Source organism: Cystoisospora suis (assembly GCF_002600585.1).
Source record: "Cystoisospora suis strain Wien I chromosome Unknown contig_5102, whole genome shotgun sequence".
Classification (NCBI taxonomy): Eukaryota; Apicomplexa; class Conoidasida; order Eucoccidiorida; family Sarcocystidae; genus Cystoisospora; species Cystoisospora suis.
The window spans coordinates 1-19,949 of record NW_027157894.1 but is presented as its reverse complement, the minus strand read 5'-3'; the positions used below and the strand labels follow the sequence as shown (position 1 = coordinate 19,949).

Below are 19,949 nucleotides of genomic sequence, written 5' to 3'. Positions count from 1 at the left end.
GAGAAAAAGCCAAACAAATAGAGCGTGACGAGCTGCTTAACGCCCTGCTCCTCCTCGCCAGGACAGTGAGGACGCTGACTATTTTGAAGTAGTCCAAGAACGACTCAAGAAAAAGAAAACACGTTTTGGTGTCGACAAATGTTCCAAGGACAAGCCGTTCACTTTTCTCCCTAGACCCCACCTCATTACAACACGCGCACAACCTCTCAGGATCGATTGTTACAACCACAGTCCCGTACTGAGAATAACCGGCGAAGTCGCGTACTGCTACAAGCGGCGGCATCCACCAAGTCCGTAAACGTCGTAGACTTCAAATGTGTACACGGGGGACGAAACTGAATGAAGTGAAAACCGAAACGGCTGGCTGGGTACACCTCCACCGTGGATGTTTTTCCTCACCTTGTACCATATACAAAAAACAAGTATAAAGACAAGAACCGTGAGACCGTGAGTTCCTTTACTATCTGAAAAAAACTTCCTTACAAACATGCTGACGCAGATACAAGAATGAGTACTTCACTTTGCACCAAATAATCCTCCCCCCCCTCCGGCCGAGCCGAACAAACCGCCTGTCGCTGTGCCAGTCCCAAACAAACTCGTCGTAGTGGTAGCAGGCTTCTGTGCATTAGATGCACCAAATAGTCCAGTACCGGTGGTTGAAGGAGCTGCCCCTGCTGTTGTACCAAACAATCCTGTCCCTGTGGTACTTTGGGTCCCCAGCGTGTTTGAGCTTCCAAACAGCCCTCCTGTTGTTGGAGTGGTCGCCGTGTTACCCCCTGTCGAACCAAAGAGACTGGTTCCGGCAGGCTTCTGAGCTCCAAACAAGCCTCCTCCTGTTGTCGATGTATTGCCAAATAAACCTCCAGTACTTGTAGTCCCGGTAGGATTTGTACTGGCTGGATTACCAAACAGACTTGAAGTAGCCGTTGTATTAACCGCAGCAGGTGCCGCTGTCTGAGTTCCTGCTGTTGAACCGAAGAGACCTCCTCCTGATGTACTCCCTCCTAACAATGAAGAAGGCGCGCCTCCGGCGAAGGGACCTGTAGAGCTCGGTGTCTGATTCGTAGCTGCAGAAGTAGGTGTCCCAAAGAGTCCCGTAGTCGTAGAAGTTAGATTGGTATTACCAAAGAGACCCCCTGTGGTAGGTGTGGCGTTGGCCTGAGTACCGAATAGCCCACCTCCTGTGCCGGTGGTGAAAAGAGGAGCATTGGAGGAAAGGAGACCTAAGCAGGACATGGAGAAGAGAGGAACAAAGACACGGGAAATGCACCGCAACAGTCCTGGCGTTGTAGGAACAAGATGCGGGAGCAAAGAAGGAACGAAGGACATACCGGAAAGCCCCGTTCCAATGATAAAATACGGCAGAATACAAGAGACTACGCATAAAGATGGTCGTCTTGGCTTGGGCTGCCTGAATGATTCTGCAGGTGCGCATGGCCACGCGGTTGACCGTAAGGACATCTCGGAGCGACACAGTGGTGTAGAGTACACACAGAGCTAGGCTCTCGAAAGTATCTACTACTTCTTTTGACATTCTTTCCGTGTCCTCTTTGAGTATACGGACAAGTCAACAGAGATACTGAAGAAGCCACAACATCAACCAGGACCTGAGGAGTAACCTCTGCTCCTGTATACAATGATGCCTCACCTTGAATCTATGATACATCACTACTGCTTCCGAGAGCTCGACAACCAATTCAAAGGGACACAGCATCAAATCGTAATCACCACACACCACGCTGCGAGAAGCCAAGAGTGACCTCGGACCTGCGGCGCGCAGACGGAGCGAGCGACGTATACAAAATGCGTGTGCATAAGTGTAGCGCTACACATATGTGAATATCCCTGTTAGATCCGGATACGACATCTTGGTCCAGCCAGTATGTCTACAGAATTTACCTCCGGTTGCCTGTACAGGCGTCTGAGTAGCTGCGTTGACAACAGCCTCCTCCTGATCCTCAGGCGACGGCGGGATTTTTACGCCTGCCCGTTCTAGCTGGTCTTGTATTTCCCGCGCTGCTTCTCGTAGCTCGACTGTCTGAAGACAGCCCACATCATAGAACTCAAGATACAGGAAGCCACGTGAGAATAAGAGAATGCTGTCGTTGATTGGCGGATGAACACCAGTTGCTACGAAGACGATATCTTTAATTTATCTACTCATCCGTCAATAAGTTGCTAGTCGTACAGTAAAACTCCTGTTAGCATCGTTGATTACAACAGAAAAGAGCTAGGCCTGAAGAGAAGAACCCACCTTCTGTGCGGTAGCCAAGAGAACATCACGTTGCGACTCGAGAATCTCGGCAATCATCTGAAGCTCTGAATGACAATCCGGACGTCTCTGGTGTGATCCCCATCCGGGAGTGTACGTACAGCTTCCCAAAGCGGCGCGGTCGCGATCGCCCCGGAGAAGCTTCACTTGTTGTTCTAGCTGTTGCAGTCGGTTTCCGACTGTCCAGACTTCTTGGAGAAGTTCTTGATACAAAGGCGTAGACAGCGGGCAGGGAATCTACATTACATAGGCGCATCAATTTATACCAGCAAATGTCAGATCAATACAAGCCAAGACTTCCTTGAAAAGGCGCCATCTTCTCCACGTCAGTATACAGGGGGAGTGCGATAGCAGGATCACGGAGATCTCTTAAAGAACTAACCCAGAAACGATCGTTAGTACGACCCCCGTAGAGACACCAACTGTCTCTCCTCTTTCAATGTGAAAGAAAGGATCTTAGACATGGCTGGAGACCTGCGTGAATGTCTTGAAAAGAAAGCCCACTACCTACATGCGAACCACCTTTTAACAGAGAGCCTTTCCCCCGTACGACGCCTGCTACTACACACGTGAAGTCAAAACTGCCATCTGCCTTATCACACACGAGGGGGCCTGTTTCGATTCCTCCGAACGCCACCGAGTAGGCAAGTCTGATAGCTTTGCAGAACGAGGTAACGTTAATAAACGGGAGACTCTACGAGACGAAGAGAAAGAATACTGATTTGTAAACATGACTCCTTTTTACCTACCACACCTCTAAGGTGAAGCATCCTGTCTTCGTCGTCTCTCTAAGACTGTATCACATTCCGAATTTCTCCAGTGCGTCTTTCAGGCAACCAACTACGCAAATCAGCAGGCAGCTGGGATGGTTGTCTACGCCTAGTAAACAGATGTAATGTTCAGCTACATCTATATGGGAAACAACGCTCACCCATAGACAGAAGAAAGATCCGAAGAGTCCTTCACAATCCCCCACATGCGCGGGTATGCCGTACAGGCGTCGCAATGTCATTACTAACTATTCTATGTGTAAATCTATGAACAACTGTAGTGCGCATGAGCCCCTCGGGTACCCTATATGCCGCCTATGTAGCACCAAGTATAAAAGCGTCGGCGGTCCGAGGAAACTCTCATCCTGAGGTGTTGTTTCCATGTATAAGCCGAATGCATCTTCTTAGTACCTGGAGGGGTACAACGCAGAACGTGTCATCAGCGCGACCACCGCCAGCGCCAGCGGTGCGAGCAAGAGCAGCATTGGCAGCTGAGAGATTCTGCTGTAACTGCTGATAAAGCTGCTCTACCTGGAGAGCCAATTGCTGTCAATCCCATCATAATCACACGAAGGACATAGGAAGAAGAGGCTCGCATTCACCCAGTGTGTAGACTGAAAACAATTGAGGCAGGTGTACGGATTTGTAGGTATATACATATATATGTAACGTGCAGATAGTAAGACGGTAGACAACGGTGACAAACTGAGAAGCGTATCGCTTTCGCAAGGCTGCCTTAGTGTCGGGTGCACTTCGCCTGGAAGCACGAGACACGCGATCGTCAACCCTTCGTGGAGACCTTATCGGGCACCTATGTACATACATAGACAGGCATGTATGCTGAAGCCATTGATCCACTGAGACACTGCATGGCAATGAGAAGGCAGCTGTGACTAGGTTTCGTTCCCTCTTCCTCTTTTGCCTCTTTGTGCTGGATGTATACATCACACAACCGTCTTCTGCAATGAGCTGCAAAGTCTTCATTTTCTAGCACTTCACTGAAGCACCTGTCTGTTGAAGAACCTCTACTCTGCATAGAGACACGAGCACTACTATCTTCCGAGTGTATATTTGGACAAGCTGTGAAGAACTGTAACTAGCCTAGGACGAGAGCCGTACTGAAAGCACACAGGACATATACACAAATACGAGAATACGAACACATCTAACAGTCTTAGCATAAGAACGTATGAACTTTTATACCTTATCTCTGTTCACGACAGGAGCGAGTCCTTGGACCTGACGCTTGAGAACTAACAGATGGTGAAAGGCAGAAGAGACGTGAGCTTCATGATTACTAACCGAAGACGAAAATCCCGAGAAGGACCTACAGGGAAGTTCATGTCAGGGTAGAATAAGGACAGCGGCGTTGTATACTGAATGTAGATGAAGACACTACGGCGAACTGTAGTGACAGCCGAAACTCCGATCCCCCCGTTTGTACCTCCCCTCCCCAGTATGGCATAGGGCCGATGTGAGCGCTTTTGTAGTGCCAATAGCAGTACCTAGCACAAAACGTGGACCAACGAGGTAAGAAAATACGAGGGCGGAGAGTTACTCGATAATGGCTTCAGGTCGACACATTCTACTGAATATACAGGTGGAGCTACAGAAGCTAGAGAGGGAGACCCGGGGATAAACGTTTTTCTTACAGTCGAGGATGGCACAACCGGCGTGAGATGTCAGGTATTCTAAGCTATTTCCCCCACCGTTGTCTATCTGCCGCTTCAATGTACACATACACGTACACATACGAGTAGACATATATAGATGGTTTCATATGCAGATGTCTCTAACCTCTGTATCATAAAGAAATGCCTATGTGGAGTCTGATACCTATCAGTGACATGCAGAAGTAATTGAAAGTAAAGACATGCATACAGATATAAGAACAAAGCCGATGATGGGTAGCCCCCTCCGTCATCACGAGGACCCCTGCATCTCCCCTCTATGCTCGGATGTCCCTACAGGAAAGGAGACGTACTCAGTCATTTGTTTTGTTGCCATTTGAAGATCACCCATGAGTTTTTCTTCTGTTCTTAGTTTTTCTTCTATTTGCTTGAACTTATCAAGAACTCCCGGCACAAGTCTCTCGATATTCGCTACAGTTGGCTGCCTAGGTAGAATGACCAAGCCAGCTGCTGTACTTGCGCCTCCTCCTGTTCCTCCTAAGAGATTAGAAGCCTGGGTAGACTGAGTTAAGGCTGTATTGCCAAAGAGATTCGATGTATTCCCTGATGGTACTGTCGTTCCCCCTCCCAGTGATCCAAAAAGCCCTCCACCCCCAGTGGCAGTTGTTGTGGTTGCTGTTGCAGGTTTAGCTGTCTGTACACCCGAGAACAATCCTCCTCCTCCTGTTGTTGTCGTCCCACTAACACCCGTAGTTCCACTTCCTCCAAACAATCCCCCACCCCCTCCAAATAGACCACCTCCTCCTGTCCCTTGAGTTGTAGTGTTCGGAGCCGTCGTAGAAGTCGAGGCATTACTTGAACCGAAAAGACCTCCCCCTGTCCCTGGTGTTGTAGTCGTCGTAGCTGTACCTCCTCCCCCTGCTCGCTGTGTTCCAAAGAGACTTGAAGTGTTACCGAATAATCCTGACGTTCCTGTCCCTGTATTTCCTCCACCTGCTGCCGCTGTAGACCCAAACAATCCACCTCCCCCTGTTGTCGTATTCAAAGTAGTACCTGCAGTGCTAGGGGTGGCTGTATTGGTTCCGAAGAGAGATGTCCCTGAGGGCGCTGAGGAACCAAATAGACCTCCTCCCCCTCCTCCTGCTGTATTGAGTGTACCTCCGAACATCCTTACGAAGAGGAATGACTAGACAAGAAGAAGGAGAAAGAGTCGGAGGAGGTGTTTCTATCCATGTACTGATGGAGATGAAGGTGCAGATAGGATAGACGGAAAGGGGGACGACGTGTTGGAAGGAAAGCTATCTCGAATAGGAAGACCACTGGTTGTTATACTTGAGGGACGGGGGGGCGGGGGAAAGAGAGCAGACAGGAAGAAAGAAGATGAGGAGAGGAGAAAAGAAAAAGAGAAGTACCACACGATCGCGAAGCAACAGGTATCCTGGGTCTTCTCTTCGCCCTAGGAAAAAACTCGCTAAAAAAGCTACTCAAGAAATAGCCCCGAGTTCACCTTGTTTCTCTTCTTGATCAAATACTTACCCCTCCCTCTCGAAGGAAGAGACAAAGATAGCAGAGAAAAGAGTGTAACGCGGACAAGGAAGCCAAAGATGCATAGGGATGATTCCCGAGTAAAAACTCTTCTTCATCGTCTTCTGCAGGTTTTATTCTGTCGTCTTCTTTACTGTAATTTCTCGCCATCACACCAAAGTGACACCCAAGACTGACAATTAGACACTGGAACCGGAGAAACTTCTCTCTGTCGATAGAAACACTGAAAGAAAAAGGAAAAGGACAGTCGAACAGAAAATGGAGGGAGCTCGGGCGAGCCGCGGCGAACCACAGGAGCCAACTCACCCACCGGCGAAGCGAGTTGGTAGAAACACGGTTTCCATAGACTCTTTACACCAGTACTTTCGTATGAGTCGTCACCAAAAAAACAATTCGAAAGCTCCTCACCTTCACTCTTTCTTCATAATCCTCCTTCTTCCGCTCCCTCACCCCCTCTGTCCTTATGGACAGAAGATAGCACAGGTATCGTGCAAGTGTAGTCTCTGCGTAAGAACCCTCTATAAGAGACTAGTGTTCAGGAAGGTGGCTTCACCTTCGCCTTGAGAGATCGAACAGAAGAAAACACTCAGGATATCTAAGGTGAATGACCAGAGAGGGCGAGCGACTTGAGGGAAGAAGAGACGTCTTCACGAGATAAAACAAGGCAGTCTTTCTCGCTCTTCCCTACACTGCACACTGCGCAAGCCACCACCACTTTGCGTCCCTCTGTCGACTAAGGAGAAGGAAAGATCAGGACAGATCAAGAAAAAACCCAGACATCGATGTGAGCCATGTATATCCCAGTTGAAGGTGAAGCTCTTGCTCCTACTGGTGTTGCACGGTAACCCCTTCTGGGCAAGGAGAAGCGAACTTTAAACGAAGGAAAGGAAAAGACACACGAAGAAGAGCGTTAAAGAAGGGCAGCGGAGTAGTACCGGAAGCGCAGAACCGGAGAGATGAAAGGTGACTGGAAGCGAAGTATAATGTCTGCTCTTTGAGACGAAGAATTCTCATTGGATACGGACAGAGGGACCCTAGGAGAGAGAGGAGGAGACAAGGGTACCAGAGAGAAGAAAAAAAACGACTGTATGGCTCCTAAGAATAAGACTGGTACGAAAAAATCACCGCAGCAACGCAGCCACTATTATGTGCCTGTCCCTTCTGTCATGTAGAAAAAGATCGCACGACGTCAAACCAATACGCCTCCTGTGCTGAAGATGAGAAATGCAAAGGATATAAGCAACTTCAATGAGGAGATACTTGACAAGGAAGGAAAGAAAGAAGGAAAGGTATCGTGTGTAGACGAGTCACGAGATTTGTTGGATTCCACGGTCGTCCGTATCTTGAGGGGGCAGTAGCCCGCACGGGTGATGGGGAAGCCGACGGAAGAGAATGAGGGTGTAGCTGATCCCGAAGAGACTCTCCTTTGTCTTCTTATGCTTCGCAGTCAACTGTCTCCTCTTTATTCACTATACAGAATAGATTACACACCCACAACAGAAACGACAAAGTTGGCGAGAAAGGAAGACTGGAGGAGAGGAAAAGAGTTCACAAACAGACGAGTAGATATGGTCTTTGTATTTCTCGTGATGTCTCTTGTGAGAGGAGATTGTCACAATGTGCGCCGAGAGAGCTCATGATAGCACCGTCAAGCTAGCCGAGCTTTCAAGCTTTTGGCGATTTCTTGACATGTAGGGGATCACTGAACCGCTTGAAGAGCCCCATATTCTCGAAGTCCGATGACACAAGGAACAACAGAAAAGGAGAGATATACCGGTCAAAGGGGAAAGTCATTTCATCCTAGGTGAGGAGAAAGAAACACCACTGAACGCCAGGAATCAGGGTGTGCAGCCTGTTGATAGAGAATTGGGAAGATCGACAAACAAACCGGGAGACGGCAAAGCGAGTACAGAAGAACAAGTGGTGCCGGAGAGAAATCTTTTGAATACAAGATGTGACACTTGGCCCTGAGAAAGCGGAAAGAACCCGAGACGGGAAATAGTGGTTGTAGTAGTAGTAGTCGTTCAAGCGGGTGGGAGGAAGGGGAGGCAGACCGTGAGCAGTGCGGGCTGTTCATCACACCGCTGTCGAAGAAAGTTTCCCGAGAAAGGTGTGTAGAGAACCCGCACGATAAAGGATTTCAAAGCAAAGAAGCTAGTTAAGCAGAAGAGACCACGGCCGCCATAATTGGTCAAATGCTGCATGCACTCCGTCCGTACTGCATTGAAAGGACAGGGAAAACATGCGGTTGCTGTCTTCCCACGGGACATAAGCAGACGGACTGTTAGGGAAAGGAACGTCTGTGCAGGTACGCTGAAAGGTAAGATGTACGAGTGTGGTTGCATAATGTGATGCATCAATGAAGACTCTCAGATGCACAACTGCTGAGGATCAAATGGGGGTGACTCTGACCTCAGAACACAAAAGTGATTACTCCCGGAGTCGTGGCGTTTGATCAATTGCAGTGCTCACGCCGGTGAGTGCACGCAGAGGATGCTCAGCCTTCTTTCGCCTGTATGGTACAGAACAAATTACAGGTGCTCCATCGAGTGCTGACCAAGTGAGAACATCTTTGACGTGATCCAGAGAACCCGCAGACCACAGGAGGGCCTGCAGAGGGTAGTTCGTGATAGCAGGAGGTTACGGAGGGGTTGCCAGAGCTGTAACTGCTGCCTGCACATGTGCGTGTGTGCGCGTGGCAATGCTGGCTAGCTATCAGTTTCTAGGACACACTAAGACACGCTCTAGAAGCAGAGCTTTTCTTGCCTTGTACGGGGCGTTACTACTGCCGGAGACACCACTGCGCGGCGTCACACCTTCTACGCCGGGGGCCCGGGCCTTGGAGACGGGCGTCCCCTGTCAGATTCTCTTGCTCCTGTGGAAGAAAGCCGTTGCCACGGTAGCGAAGCACACGAGTAGTCTCTCTGGATCGACCCGTTCCTCTGTCAAATTGCTCTCCAAGGTTTACTCGAAGTCTACATCGCGAGGAGAGGGCGATAAAGCTGTCGGCCGCCCTTCTTACCACACCTTTCCAGCCCTGCCTTGCATGCGGTGCATATTTGCATTTGGGGAGAAGACAAAGACAAGGATTCAGAGATATATTCTTACAGTTCCTTTTCTTCTTGAGTTGTGTGCTGTCTCTCTTTTACCTCTTTTCCATGTGTTTAGATGCCATCTTCTTTTGAGACACAACACCTCTCGAAATCGACGTCCCTGCTAGACAACGATTCCCGTACCAGCAATTTGTAGTCACCGGGACCCCCGACACTTTTCTTCATCCTTCTCTTGCACCGTTGCGCAACGCAAATGTGTCTGTGGTGCTAGGTCGTTCCCTTCATGTGAATGTCCTCCGCAAACAGGTACAGAGTGTTCACGGCGCGTAGAAGAAGCCTTGTCAAGCCGGACGCTCATCGGGTTGCTGGAAGCTCTTTCTCCCATCGGGAAGGAAGACGCAGCACACCGTAGACACCGGATGAATCTGGATTTCGCTCTAGAATGGTAGGGCTTTCCGAACCCTACCTTGTGCTCCGTCACCACTATGCACTCGCGCGAGGCGTACAGACACACGATCGCGGCTGCACTTGCCAGTGTGTTTTTTTTGGTCTCGACACTTTTTTTGTTAACGTTCTCTCATGCACTTTCTGTCGCGCCCCCGGTAAGAATGCTCAGCACCCCGTTGTTTCGGGAAGAGCCTGCACCTTTTATTCACGTCTTTCGTAGCAGTAGAGGGAAGCCAGCGCCTTCTTTTCTGAACACTCTAGCAGCAGCATACCCTCTGCGGCTCAGCAGAGAAACGAAAAGAACGGGGTCACCTTCGCGCCCATTGTGGGCTACAAGTCTGGAAGCTTCATCCGCGGGATTTTCTCCGAAGGTACACTCCTCAAGATCTACGCTCTCTGAGAAGCCTCTCGTTTCTCCGGTTACATGTGCGCAGAACCCTCCCTCGTCCGCGATCTCCGGGAGTAGATACACCTCGCCGCGGGGTCCTGTCTGTTTGGTATCTCCTGCCAAAATCAATTTGTTTCTCAGAGTCTTTCCTCGTGCTCCTGGCGCTGCATTTCACCCGATTCTTTCTCTCTTCAGCTTCGTTTCCCTTTCGGACTATCTGGCTGTGTATACACTCCCACCAGTCGGAGCATCTGCGACGACCGTAACTCCTAGATCTTCTGAAGCTACAAATCCGGAAGCTGCGCCTGTCTGTTCACCGAGTTTTAAGTCCGCTACACTAAATCCACGTAAAGAGCAGGTGTTGCCCTGTGACAACCTGGGAGCACTTTCTGGCTTGCGGGCGAAACTGCCTGCTTCTTCCTATCCGGAAAATCCCTTTCCGTCATCTTCTCTTTCCTCTCTCTCTTTTCCATACTCCTGCGTGTCGGAGGATGGGGATATTCTTTTGTCTTCCAAACCACTTCCTTGCTCTGCTCGACAGAACTTGATTTTGAAGGCGCTGAGTCTGTATCGAAGAAAAGTAGCGGAGTTCGAAAAGTACTCACCTTTATCCGGAGAGGTACAGGGACTCCAGCGGTCTCCACGTTGTACACCACGTTTTCTGGTGTATCTACACAAGAACATTCCGATCCAAGCAGGCTTGGGGGGCGCCTCGTCAAATGCCGCGTCAGCACTTCTTGCTGCGTATTCTTTAGCCCCTCCTCCTTTTCACTATGGCGAAAGAAAACCCTTGACGAATGGTCTCGGTTCAGACGTAGCGGAAAGCGAAAAAGAACGTCTGCCAGGTACAACGCCGCCAGTCATCGAAGGGAGACAGAGATCTGAGGATACACCTGGGACTAAGGAAGAGCAGATACCGTCTTGGTTAGTAGATATAGGTGCCCAGTTGGGGAGTGACGTGCCTTTTTTCCTTCTTTCGCGTGGAGCTGCTTTGTGTGAAGGCAGAGGTGAAATTGTAAGGGACTTCACAAAGGAGGTTTCTTCTCAGTTGTCTTTCCTTTCGAGAGATGAAAGGAAACCCTCTTGTGTGAAGGACGATGAAAAGAGCATTGACACGCCTTCCTCAGAGTGCCCGTCCTCCCCTCGACTTTATATTTACGTCATCAAACGGAAAGAAGGCCTAGGGACGAAAGCCGTGTATGATGCCTTTCGAGCTCAACACCAGTCCGGATTGCCATCTCCTGACAATGACAGCCGATCGGAGGTACCCAACAGGTCGAGTGTACATACACCTGCCGAACAACTATCTGAAGCATTGAAGCACCTCCCGAACGCCTGTTCATTTCCTTTTACTAGGCAACTTCATCCGTCTTTTCTTCCGTCACTCTTTATAAATGCTCTACATTCCTCTGCCGAGCACTGCTTACCGTCTCTAAAAGCTTTACACGCATCTATGTCTTGTTACGTCTATAATGATGACCGCGCACATGTCTCGTATCGCGGGGCGCCAACACAAGGAGGTACCGTTGTGAAAAGAAAAGACTGTCCAGAAATATCTCCTTTTCTTCGACGAGATGAGTCCGGTCGTTTCCCATCTACAGACTCCAATGATGTACACGAAAAGAGTTCGGGGGAGAATGAAACCAAAGACCGTCCAGTTCTGCTTGCTAGTGGAATGACTGGTAGTGGATCCGCATTTGTCGGCATCGGAGTCGAAGAAACAGTTAGAGAGGAAACTCCAAAGGAGGGTGCCGATACTCAGGCAAGAGTCGGATTGTGGAGCTCATTCCTCCAGTCAGAAAGAATGCGAGGTAGTAAAGTCTTTAGATGTCGCTTTCTTACCAAAACACACCATCTACGCCTCGGAGTTGCAAGTGAAAAGACCGGAGATTTATTGACGGCGAGAGAACGGAAAGAAAGAAGTTCTACAGATTCTGGACATAAAAAGGAGACTGGACCGTTGTGGTTCGACTTCCAAACAGACTTCGAGGAGCTTGGAGAGAAAGGATGGATGTCATTGATGGAGAAAGAAAACTCTTGTAACATTAAAGATCGAGCACGGGAAGCAGAGAGACCAAGGGAATGTTGAAGCCCGTCCCTTCTTATATCCCGCAGTCCCCCGCGTTTGAAAAGAAGCTCAACAGTGGAGACACATGTATTCTCAAGATGGAGTTTGAGCTCCGAGTGAGATGACAAACAAAACTGACAGTGTGATAACACGAACAATGTTGACCTCCGTGTAGAGATCGAAACTTCGTTTTGTCGACAAACATACATACACACACATGTACATGCCGGACACGCATGTGAAAGCGTCCCTAGTCTGAAAAGAGTGTCACTGCTCGCGGCTGTTTGTCTGGCACCCGACTTGTGTTCTGCTCCCTTCTCACAACTCGAGCAGACCCCGAGGAAGGCCATCACATCACCGAACGCTCAAATAGTGGAGACGAGACACGGGGGGACAAGAGGGATGAAAACTTCTTGAGGACAACGTGAGAGCTCCCCTCCAAGGCTCTATTATAGGGTACCGAGGACACTCACTCGGTGCGACTGATCATGCCCTGTCTGTCCCCTTTACCTAGCTAGACACCCGCTAGAGCTCCCCATATCGAGAAAACAACTCCGACGGCATAACAAAGGTGATTCACCACTTGTACGACGGGTACGGTACGTAAACTCGCCATTACGCGCACAAACATCGGCGGTCGTGAGTCGTTAGCTGACTGCCATGCCTCATCTGGAGGCTACGACAGCATAGTATGAGTTCCCCGATACCTCCATAGGGTGATTCAATTTGCTGTTACGTCACCAAAGATAGACACACACATACCGAACAAGCTCACTTCCGTCCCGAGTCAGTCATCTTTCTTGCCCACAATCGAATGGCCACCACCTTTAAGGAAGACACAGAAACAACACCGAACTGTCCTGCATGCGATATGCCTGTGGCGTATGATGAAACTGTGCACATGCAACGGGTTTTACTACACACTGCCTAGCTTCCTCAAGAGAGAAACAAGTAACTTTAGCGGCACCTCTTAAGCCACAACGCTCTTCGCGCTAGTCTCCAGCATCCTAGAACAAGGATCTCCCCTTTTCACTCACACGAAACCTGTGCTACGGAGGGCTCTTAAAACCCTGTCTTAAAGACAGGGCAGTAGTATAGGTGCTTGAGAAGCTACAAAAGTGATGTGGAAACCGACGTTCACCTGACCGCTTATAGAGACACTTGAGATCAGCCGATATCTATACGAAAAAAACATATCAGTGAGCTCTCTTGACCTTGTACAAAGAAAAAAGCTTTTACTACGGCGAAGAACTCCTATTGAGGAGACCTTTCACATGCGGAATGAGAATTAGCGACTCTTTCAAATAGACACATTCCCCGAAAACAAAGAAAGAACTCGGCCTCTACACATCCGAGATTTCAAATTATCATCCGAACACCATCCAGAAGAGAAGCCTCTGTTTGACCAAGTGAAGCTCCGAGGTGTACGGACAGCCCCCCGAGATGTTTGATAGAGATATCTCCCCTCTCTTTTGAAGCCCTTGGTGCTGCTCATCGTACTCACCTCATGGGCAAACAATCGAACTTAGACACACTGTTTTCAAGGCTTCATGAATGTTTGAGAACTACTGACCTAAGTGAGCTGATCTCTTCGAGATCTCATCTACTTGCCGGCCTTCGTCAGCTCTCTTCAAGCCCTTCTATGCATATGATTAATTCTGTCGATCTCCGACACCTGCCCACGAGCTCTTCACCAACATGCCGTCACTGACGGTCACTCTCTTAAGCACCACCTACACGATCATGTTGTTCATCAATTAGACAACGAGATGACTGCTACACCGGAGAGATGAGCCGGTTAACCTCCAAGTGGAGAAAGATAAAACTCTCAAGTTGTACGAAGATCTGCGGTAGATGGCTAGCCACTTCAGAGGTACATTTACGCATCCACTACAGGGACAGATCTGCGATAGCTGAGAGACCCTTTGAGTCTCTTTCAAACGAGTTTTAGTTGTCTCTGTCTCTACTCCTTATCGTTCCCCCCCGAAAGAGACGGGGCTGTAGGGCCTAAGGAGGGTGGAGCTAATGAAGGGATAGGTGGAGAGATGGCCGCAGCTAGACGATCGAAGGCAAACCTGAGGAGAAAGAGAAAAAAAAGGCAAAGGCTGTGTAAACCGACGCGTGTGACGTTCCAACACACTCCGCTTCTCGCCTTGAGGATATTAATAGACAGATGGCATAGCCAACCATATACAACTACGAAGTGCAGGTGAAACGTACAGCTTTTGGAGCTATGAGTGTAGGAGCGAAAGAGTTGAATCTGTCGTCGTTCATCCGAAGCAGCTTCTCCTGATCAAGCATGATCTTATGAACAGACGGCGCGACTTTGTAGGGTAAAATGAGGAGAAGCTGGTCATAAAGAACGACGACGAATTCAACTCTCTTCCTACTATGTGTGTCTGAGGGATGTTTAGAAAACGATTTCTACGGAGAAAAACAAAAAAGTTCAGCATGACTCAATTCATCTTTGCTGAAGCTTCATCGTAGCGTTTTGAGACAAAGACCTCTAAGAGAATTGAACCGGATGATGTCAAGACCCCTCAGAGGCTGACGCCATCGGGCTTAGAGGGTGTGAGAGAAACTGTTAGAGACAACAAATGGGATAGGGAACATACCAGAGAACCTTGTTTTCTTTGTTAACTCTTTCCTTGTTGTTTCTTTTTGCCTATCCTTTCCTTTGGCGAATAAAGAGACAACCACTTACATATGATAGTCGTCAGATGTAACTAGCACATACACACAGTACGCGCAACCCTACAGGGCGCGTCTTCACACCCCTACTCATGCGCTGTTACTATATATATATATGGGCAAGTATGTCTAGACATAGACAGAGATGGAAGAATATTTACTTGTGGTGAAAACGAAAGACTCCTCACTGACCTCCAGAAGTTGTACTCTCTAGGCAGGACGTGAACGGCTTGCACCAAGCCCCATAGACCTGAAGAAAAGAGAACACAGATGCAACAGATAGAGAAGGAAAGAAATAAGAAGCACAAGAATGAGAGTGTAAACAATCTCGAGGGCATCTGATCTTCTGAAACATTCCTCAACCGCTTTCACAGAGAAAGGACAACGGAGATGAACAAGAAAACTTTGTTCCGAAGAGACAAACAACATGGCATACAGAGAGTGAGAGCACAACACACCAAATACCGTCTGTGCGTCTGTCTGATTCCTTCTCCTTCAACGCTCCTTTACGAAGTGTTGAACAGGTATAGTTACTCACGACACAGAAGGCACTCTTCTCATGTGCAGTCGGCACGAAGGTCCTAGAGAAACCTGCTGTTGCTTCTCGGCAAGGAAAGACTTGACCGGTGAGGCTCTACACATACGAGATCAGATGGAGGGCAACTTTTAGCTTACATAGATGTCTACATAGGGCAGACAAACAGAAAACCCCAATAGTAGCCTATAGGCATATATACGACAAGAAGAGGGAGAAAAAGAGATTTGAATTCACAGAGGACGAAGAGGCGCGTCACCTACCTTTCTCTTTAAATTGTGTGTCTGATTCCCTTACGTGTACCGTCCGTGTCGGTCACAAGAGAATCTCATGAAATGACAACTGCTAAGACTTTCCAGTGAAGCATTCAGCCCAGATTCTTACCCCACATGACGTGACTGACAGAAAAGAAGACTTGAACTTCTCTCTTTAACGCTCGAAACTCTTTCTTGAGATCTTCTTCGTCTTCTTTCTCTCGTTCTTCACAGGAGGTCTTAAGAGAAGTCCCCTGCTGTTCTTTGTCTGTATCTTGATCTTCATCTTTGCGCCGCTTCTGGTGTCCTTGTTGTCTGTCGGGTGCCGATGAGAAATCTCTGTCATCTTCAGTTGTCCTATGGAGAGAAGACGACGTAAAAGAAGAAGAAGCCGATTCTCCGTTATCTGCTTGCTGACGGTGAGATGTTGCGCTTCTTCGGAGTCGCCGAGCTTCCCGTAGATACTCCATCAGAAAAGCGTCTTGATGCGCTTCGTCAGGGCATTTCGTGTAATCGCATTCAATGCCTAAAACACAAGAATAATACGAACACACATGTATGGGTATGCATACATATGTCATCCGTACGCGTATATGTATATGTATAGGTGCCGAGAGAAAGAGTACTACCATCGGCTCTTAAAATGTACATCGGGGTGACGACGACACCGAGATAACGATCACGGGAGACAGAGAAGAGATGCAGAAGATGTACGGACATATCGTTACTTGGGTAGAATGAAGAGGTTGAGGCATATGTGATTTGAACACAAGAATATGTATACGGAATCAGACGACTAGCTACGTGTAGTGTCTATCCCCGTATTCCCCCCGCGTGTCTCCGGATAGAACCAGCTAAACAAGGAAATGAAGCTAACAGAAGGAAGAGCTTTTCGCAACAGAGCTTGTCGGGAACCGACCAATACAATACTAACACGCACCTTCACCTATGTGGGCAGAATCTGTTGATATGAACAATTACTCATCATCATTTGAAACAAGACAACAGTACGTCGTATCGACGTATACAGAAATGCATGTATGTACACGAACGGATGAATGCCTATGTAAGTGGTTCTCAATCGCTGTATGTATGCATGTATGTAGGTACGTATCTATGGAGTGTGTCTTGGCGGAGCATCCTAAAGACGTCGTCATATTCAGCTGATACACAAAAGAGAAGGAGAAGGTCCCTTCGTATTAAAATACCTGCATGCTCAGCGAAGTGATTCGCGATGTCGAAGCCGCGCTCCATAAAGCCCGCATACTCGAAATCGATGAAACATATGTCACCTCAAGACACAAGGAGAAAGAAAGGAAGAAATCCAAATGACTCGATAAAACGACACTAAAGAAGCATCGAAAGATATAGATAACATACAACGACGGTGCAGAAAGGAATCAAGACCCCTTCTATATGCACTAGATACCTCAACTTGAAAGAGTTTCAGGAAGAAGGAAAGAGAAAGAAAAAGTCTGGCGAGTAGGAGGAACGCAGAGTCCCTTTGTCTGTATATCAGTGAATTTAACTTCAGTAGGCGTGTCTCTTCGGGTCTAAACTAACGGTACATGCATGCCCTGCTTCTCAGCCTCTTTAGAGATAGACAACGAAGATACAGATCTACTCACTCGACTCTTTTTGAGAGGCTCGAAGAAAAACAGAACGAGTTCTTTACATAGATGGAGGCAACAGGACCTCTCCGGTCGAATTCTACATCTATGCACAAAGGAAGAATAAAGCGGAGAGCAGGAACCTAATGCTATCATTCAGAGAGAGAAGACAAACTCCAATACGATATTACTCCTACTCGCATTCTACAGCTCTACTTCTTCTTCCCTTCACCATTTTAGCCTCCAGGATCATTCTCTAACAGTTGAGAACGAGAGAGAGGAAAACAGCGATACCACATGCACTCAGGCTTGATTGAGCAAGTGTCAACTAGAGCGTCAAAACAGTCGTCTGATCCACCAAGGCTTCGTGCTGATATACAAGGAACAATACAATACATGATACATCTCTCACATGTATGGATGCAGCGTATGCATGCAGGCATATCTGCTCTACTTTTGAATGAAAGCCTTCGTGAATATGAGGAAGCTGACGACATAAGCTTTGCTTTCTGTCTGAGCAAGCAAAACGCTTGAGCATCGATACTGCAGCTACAAGGTGGATCGTACAGAAGAAGACTCGCTCCTTTCTTCTCTCTCCTCTTTCACCCCCCCCTCTTTTTCTCTCTGTTCTGAAGATTTGAGGAAAACGAAGATGTAGACCCAACTCTCCCCTTGTTCCTTCTTAGTCACAACAGCTCACCTTCATCCGTCTTGATGATATTACCACAGAGAAGATCTCCATGGCATAAGACAATAGGGGAGTCAACCTCCATGGCTAAAGTCTGAAGCCTGCGGAGGAGCTGAGGAAGTACAGGGAACGAGTGACATATACACGGCACGCGTGTACACTCAACGACACAACCAGCACACACTAGGAAAGGAGGAAGGCGTACAGGGGCAGGAGCTTTACTATACAATTCTGAAGACGAGTACGAGCATGTTGTCTTGAATAGCACATGCATACCTACTAGCAGGAGGTCAAGAGAAGCAATTCTACATGGTACTCGAGATCTGAAGTGGGTGAGAAAGTCGCTCTCCTTTGAATACAAAACGATTAAGACGGGTGAATGACGCGTGCATGTCATCAAGCTCCTCATTTACCTTTCTTCCTTCCTGCCTACAATTGTTTCGCATGAAGAGAGTCCTGACGAAAGTGATTCTAAATCCTTCTCATTGTACTAGAAAAATCAAGAGAGAGCAACACGACTGGTGAGATCACTCAACATGCTAAGGTCCATTCCCGCGTCACCCAACGTAAACTAACACACACATATGTGCTCTCCACTCGTAGGTGCATTGTACAAGAAGACCAAACACTTGATATCGACTCGCGGTCGGTTATATAGGCAAACAGAAGAGAAAAGAATAGGAATATCTTTCAGTGGGGTGCCTTCTGAGAAAATCTTAGAGGGGCCCGCCAGCTAAACCAGACACAGCATAGCAACCAACCTACATGATAAAAATGCATGCGTTACATACATACTACACAGATTCACCCTTCCCCCCTCATCACAGATCAGCTCGTAGCCAGATGGCTTTACAGGCGCGAGAGGGAAAGAATCCGTAAGTGAGACAAGCTGATACCTCTTCGATGGATCTCAAATCAAACATGAGAATCCGACGAAAGAACGGAGTCAGCGGTGAACCATCGGGACCTCTTGACCCAGGAATGTCATCGGAGCACACGCTGCGACCCGACTGTACAACCTTCCTTGCGCTCTCTTGCTGTTCTTTACACCTGAAAGAAGAAGATGGAGGATCTGAGAAAAACATGTCTTTATCAGTGTCTCGAACAAATCACTGAAAGAGACAGACAAACCCGTTTCTTCTCTTTACTTCTCCTGCCGTCTAGAAAACACGCGTCTGCTCTATATGTTGGCACACAGAGCGATAACTCTCCAGTGAAAATCCGTCGCCGGCAGAACCCGATGAACTAATACGTGTCGACGGGAGGACTGCGATCTCCTCGCCCATGTACGTAATTATACTTATCCAAAACAGCATGAATCCATACAGAAACAGTGCAGCGAGGGTTTCATTCGCCTCACTTCCAAAACCCGCTTGGCTGCTTTACGAACCACGAGCAGAAGCTGAGATAATTGTCTCCTTACACAACCGTAGACCCATCACTACAGATCCCACACCCTGTTAGAGGTCTTTTCTCTGCAGAGTCCATCCATCCATACGCTATTCCGATGAGAACAACCACCCAACAGAAAGGATCGCTTCGGTCTAGCAGAAAGATTACCCCGCCACCCTTGTCTTACAATGTCTCCAAGACACACGAATGTACCAAGGCACGTAAGGCTGTGAAGGAGACTATTTTTGAACCACCTACAACTGAAGTAGCTTCCACGTAGTGATCCATAAATCTGACTGGACTTTCTGTGACCCGCCTGCCTTCTCCTTCGTATCCTTTTCTCCTGCTACGTGTTCATCTCTACTCCTTGAGCCCTCGGGGTGACACGGTGAAGAAGAAGAAGATCCCGAAGAAGCTGCAGGACTACTACCACCGGAAGGAGGGGGGTAATGACCTGTGATATCAATTGTATGAAGCCGAGCTAACTCTCTAGCAATCCTCGGAGCCTGCTGAACCATCTCCAAAGGCTCCAAGGCGCCGCCCGCAAGCCATCCCTCAATGAGACCTCCTCCATACTCCTAATCCCCCCCCCCCAACAGAAAACA

The 19,949-nt window shown here is 48.2% G+C and overlaps 4 protein-coding genes across 4 annotated transcripts; 1 reads left to right on the top strand and 3 right to left on the bottom strand.

Moving 5' to 3' along the window:
• CSUI_008858 (nucleoporin fg repeat region protein) lies at positions 1–8,781 on the bottom strand. The gene is made up of 6 exons (XM_068068980.1): positions 5,027–8,781; positions 4,246–4,369; positions 3,454–3,588; positions 2,255–2,509; positions 1,900–2,038; positions 1–1,223 (listed from the first exon to the last, which is right to left on the bottom strand). The coding sequence occupies exons 1-6, from the start codon at positions 5,839–5,841 to the stop codon at positions 517–519; spliced, it is 2,175 nt and encodes a 724-aa protein (XP_067919047.1). The 5' UTR covers positions 5,842–8,781; the 3' UTR covers positions 1–516.
• A 388-nt stretch (positions 8,782–9,169) lies between these two features.
• On the top strand, positions 9,170–12,402 carry CSUI_008857 (4-diphosphocytidyl-2-c-methyl-d-erythritol kinase). Its single transcript, XM_068068979.1, has one exon. It carries the CDS (start codon positions 9,757–9,759, stop codon positions 12,193–12,195), a length of 2,439 nt encoding a protein of 812 aa, XP_067919046.1. The 5' UTR covers positions 9,170–9,756; the 3' UTR covers positions 12,196–12,402.
• Positions 12,403–12,879: 477 nt separating this feature from the next.
• CSUI_008855 (phosphotransferase enzyme family protein) lies at positions 12,880–19,932 on the bottom strand. The gene is made up of 7 exons (XM_068068977.1): positions 19,603–19,932; positions 18,849–19,002; positions 17,965–18,064; positions 16,863–16,946; positions 15,785–16,180; positions 15,058–15,115; positions 12,880–14,249 (listed from the first exon to the last, which is right to left on the bottom strand). Exons 1-7 carry the CDS (start codon positions 19,860–19,862, stop codon positions 14,138–14,140), a joined length of 1,164 nt encoding a protein of 387 aa, XP_067919044.1. The 5' UTR covers positions 19,863–19,932; the 3' UTR covers positions 12,880–14,137.
• CSUI_008856 (uncharacterized protein) lies at positions 19,187–19,490 on the bottom strand (the record flags this gene model as incomplete). Its single annotated transcript, XM_068068978.1, has 1 exon — positions 19,187–19,490. A coding segment is annotated over one exon (117 nt), but the record flags the coding sequence as incomplete, so codon positions are not given.
• Positions 19,933–19,949: the final 17 nt, after the last annotated feature.

Coding starts and splice junctions, on each gene's coding strand:
- CSUI_008858 (XM_068068980.1), bottom strand. CDS start 5,841: ATGTTCGGAGGTACACTCAATACAGCAGGAGGAGGGGGAGGAGGTCTA. Junction 4,370..5,026: donor GCAACAAAACAAATGACTGA/GTACGTCTCCTT, acceptor ACTTCCCTGTAG/GTCCTTCTCGGGATTTTCGT. Junction 2,510..3,453: donor TCTGCGTTGTACCCCTCCAG/GTACTAAGAAGA, acceptor TATGTAATGTAG/ATTCCCTGCCCGCTGTCTAC.
- CSUI_008857 (XM_068068979.1), top strand. CDS start 9,757: ATGCACTCGCGCGAGGCGTACAGACACACGATCGCGGCTGCACTTGCC.
- CSUI_008855 (XM_068068977.1), bottom strand. CDS start 19,862: ATGGTTCAGCAGGCTCCGAGGATTGCTAGAGAGTTAGCTCGGCTTCAT. Junction 18,065..18,848: donor ATTTGAGATCCATCGAAGAG/GTATCAGCTTGT, acceptor GTACTTCCTCAG/CTCCTCCGCAGGCTTCAGAC. Junction 15,116..15,784: donor TGTCAGTCACGTCATGTGGG/GTAAGAATCTGG, acceptor TCTTTTCTTCAG/GTCTATGGGGCTTGGTGCAA.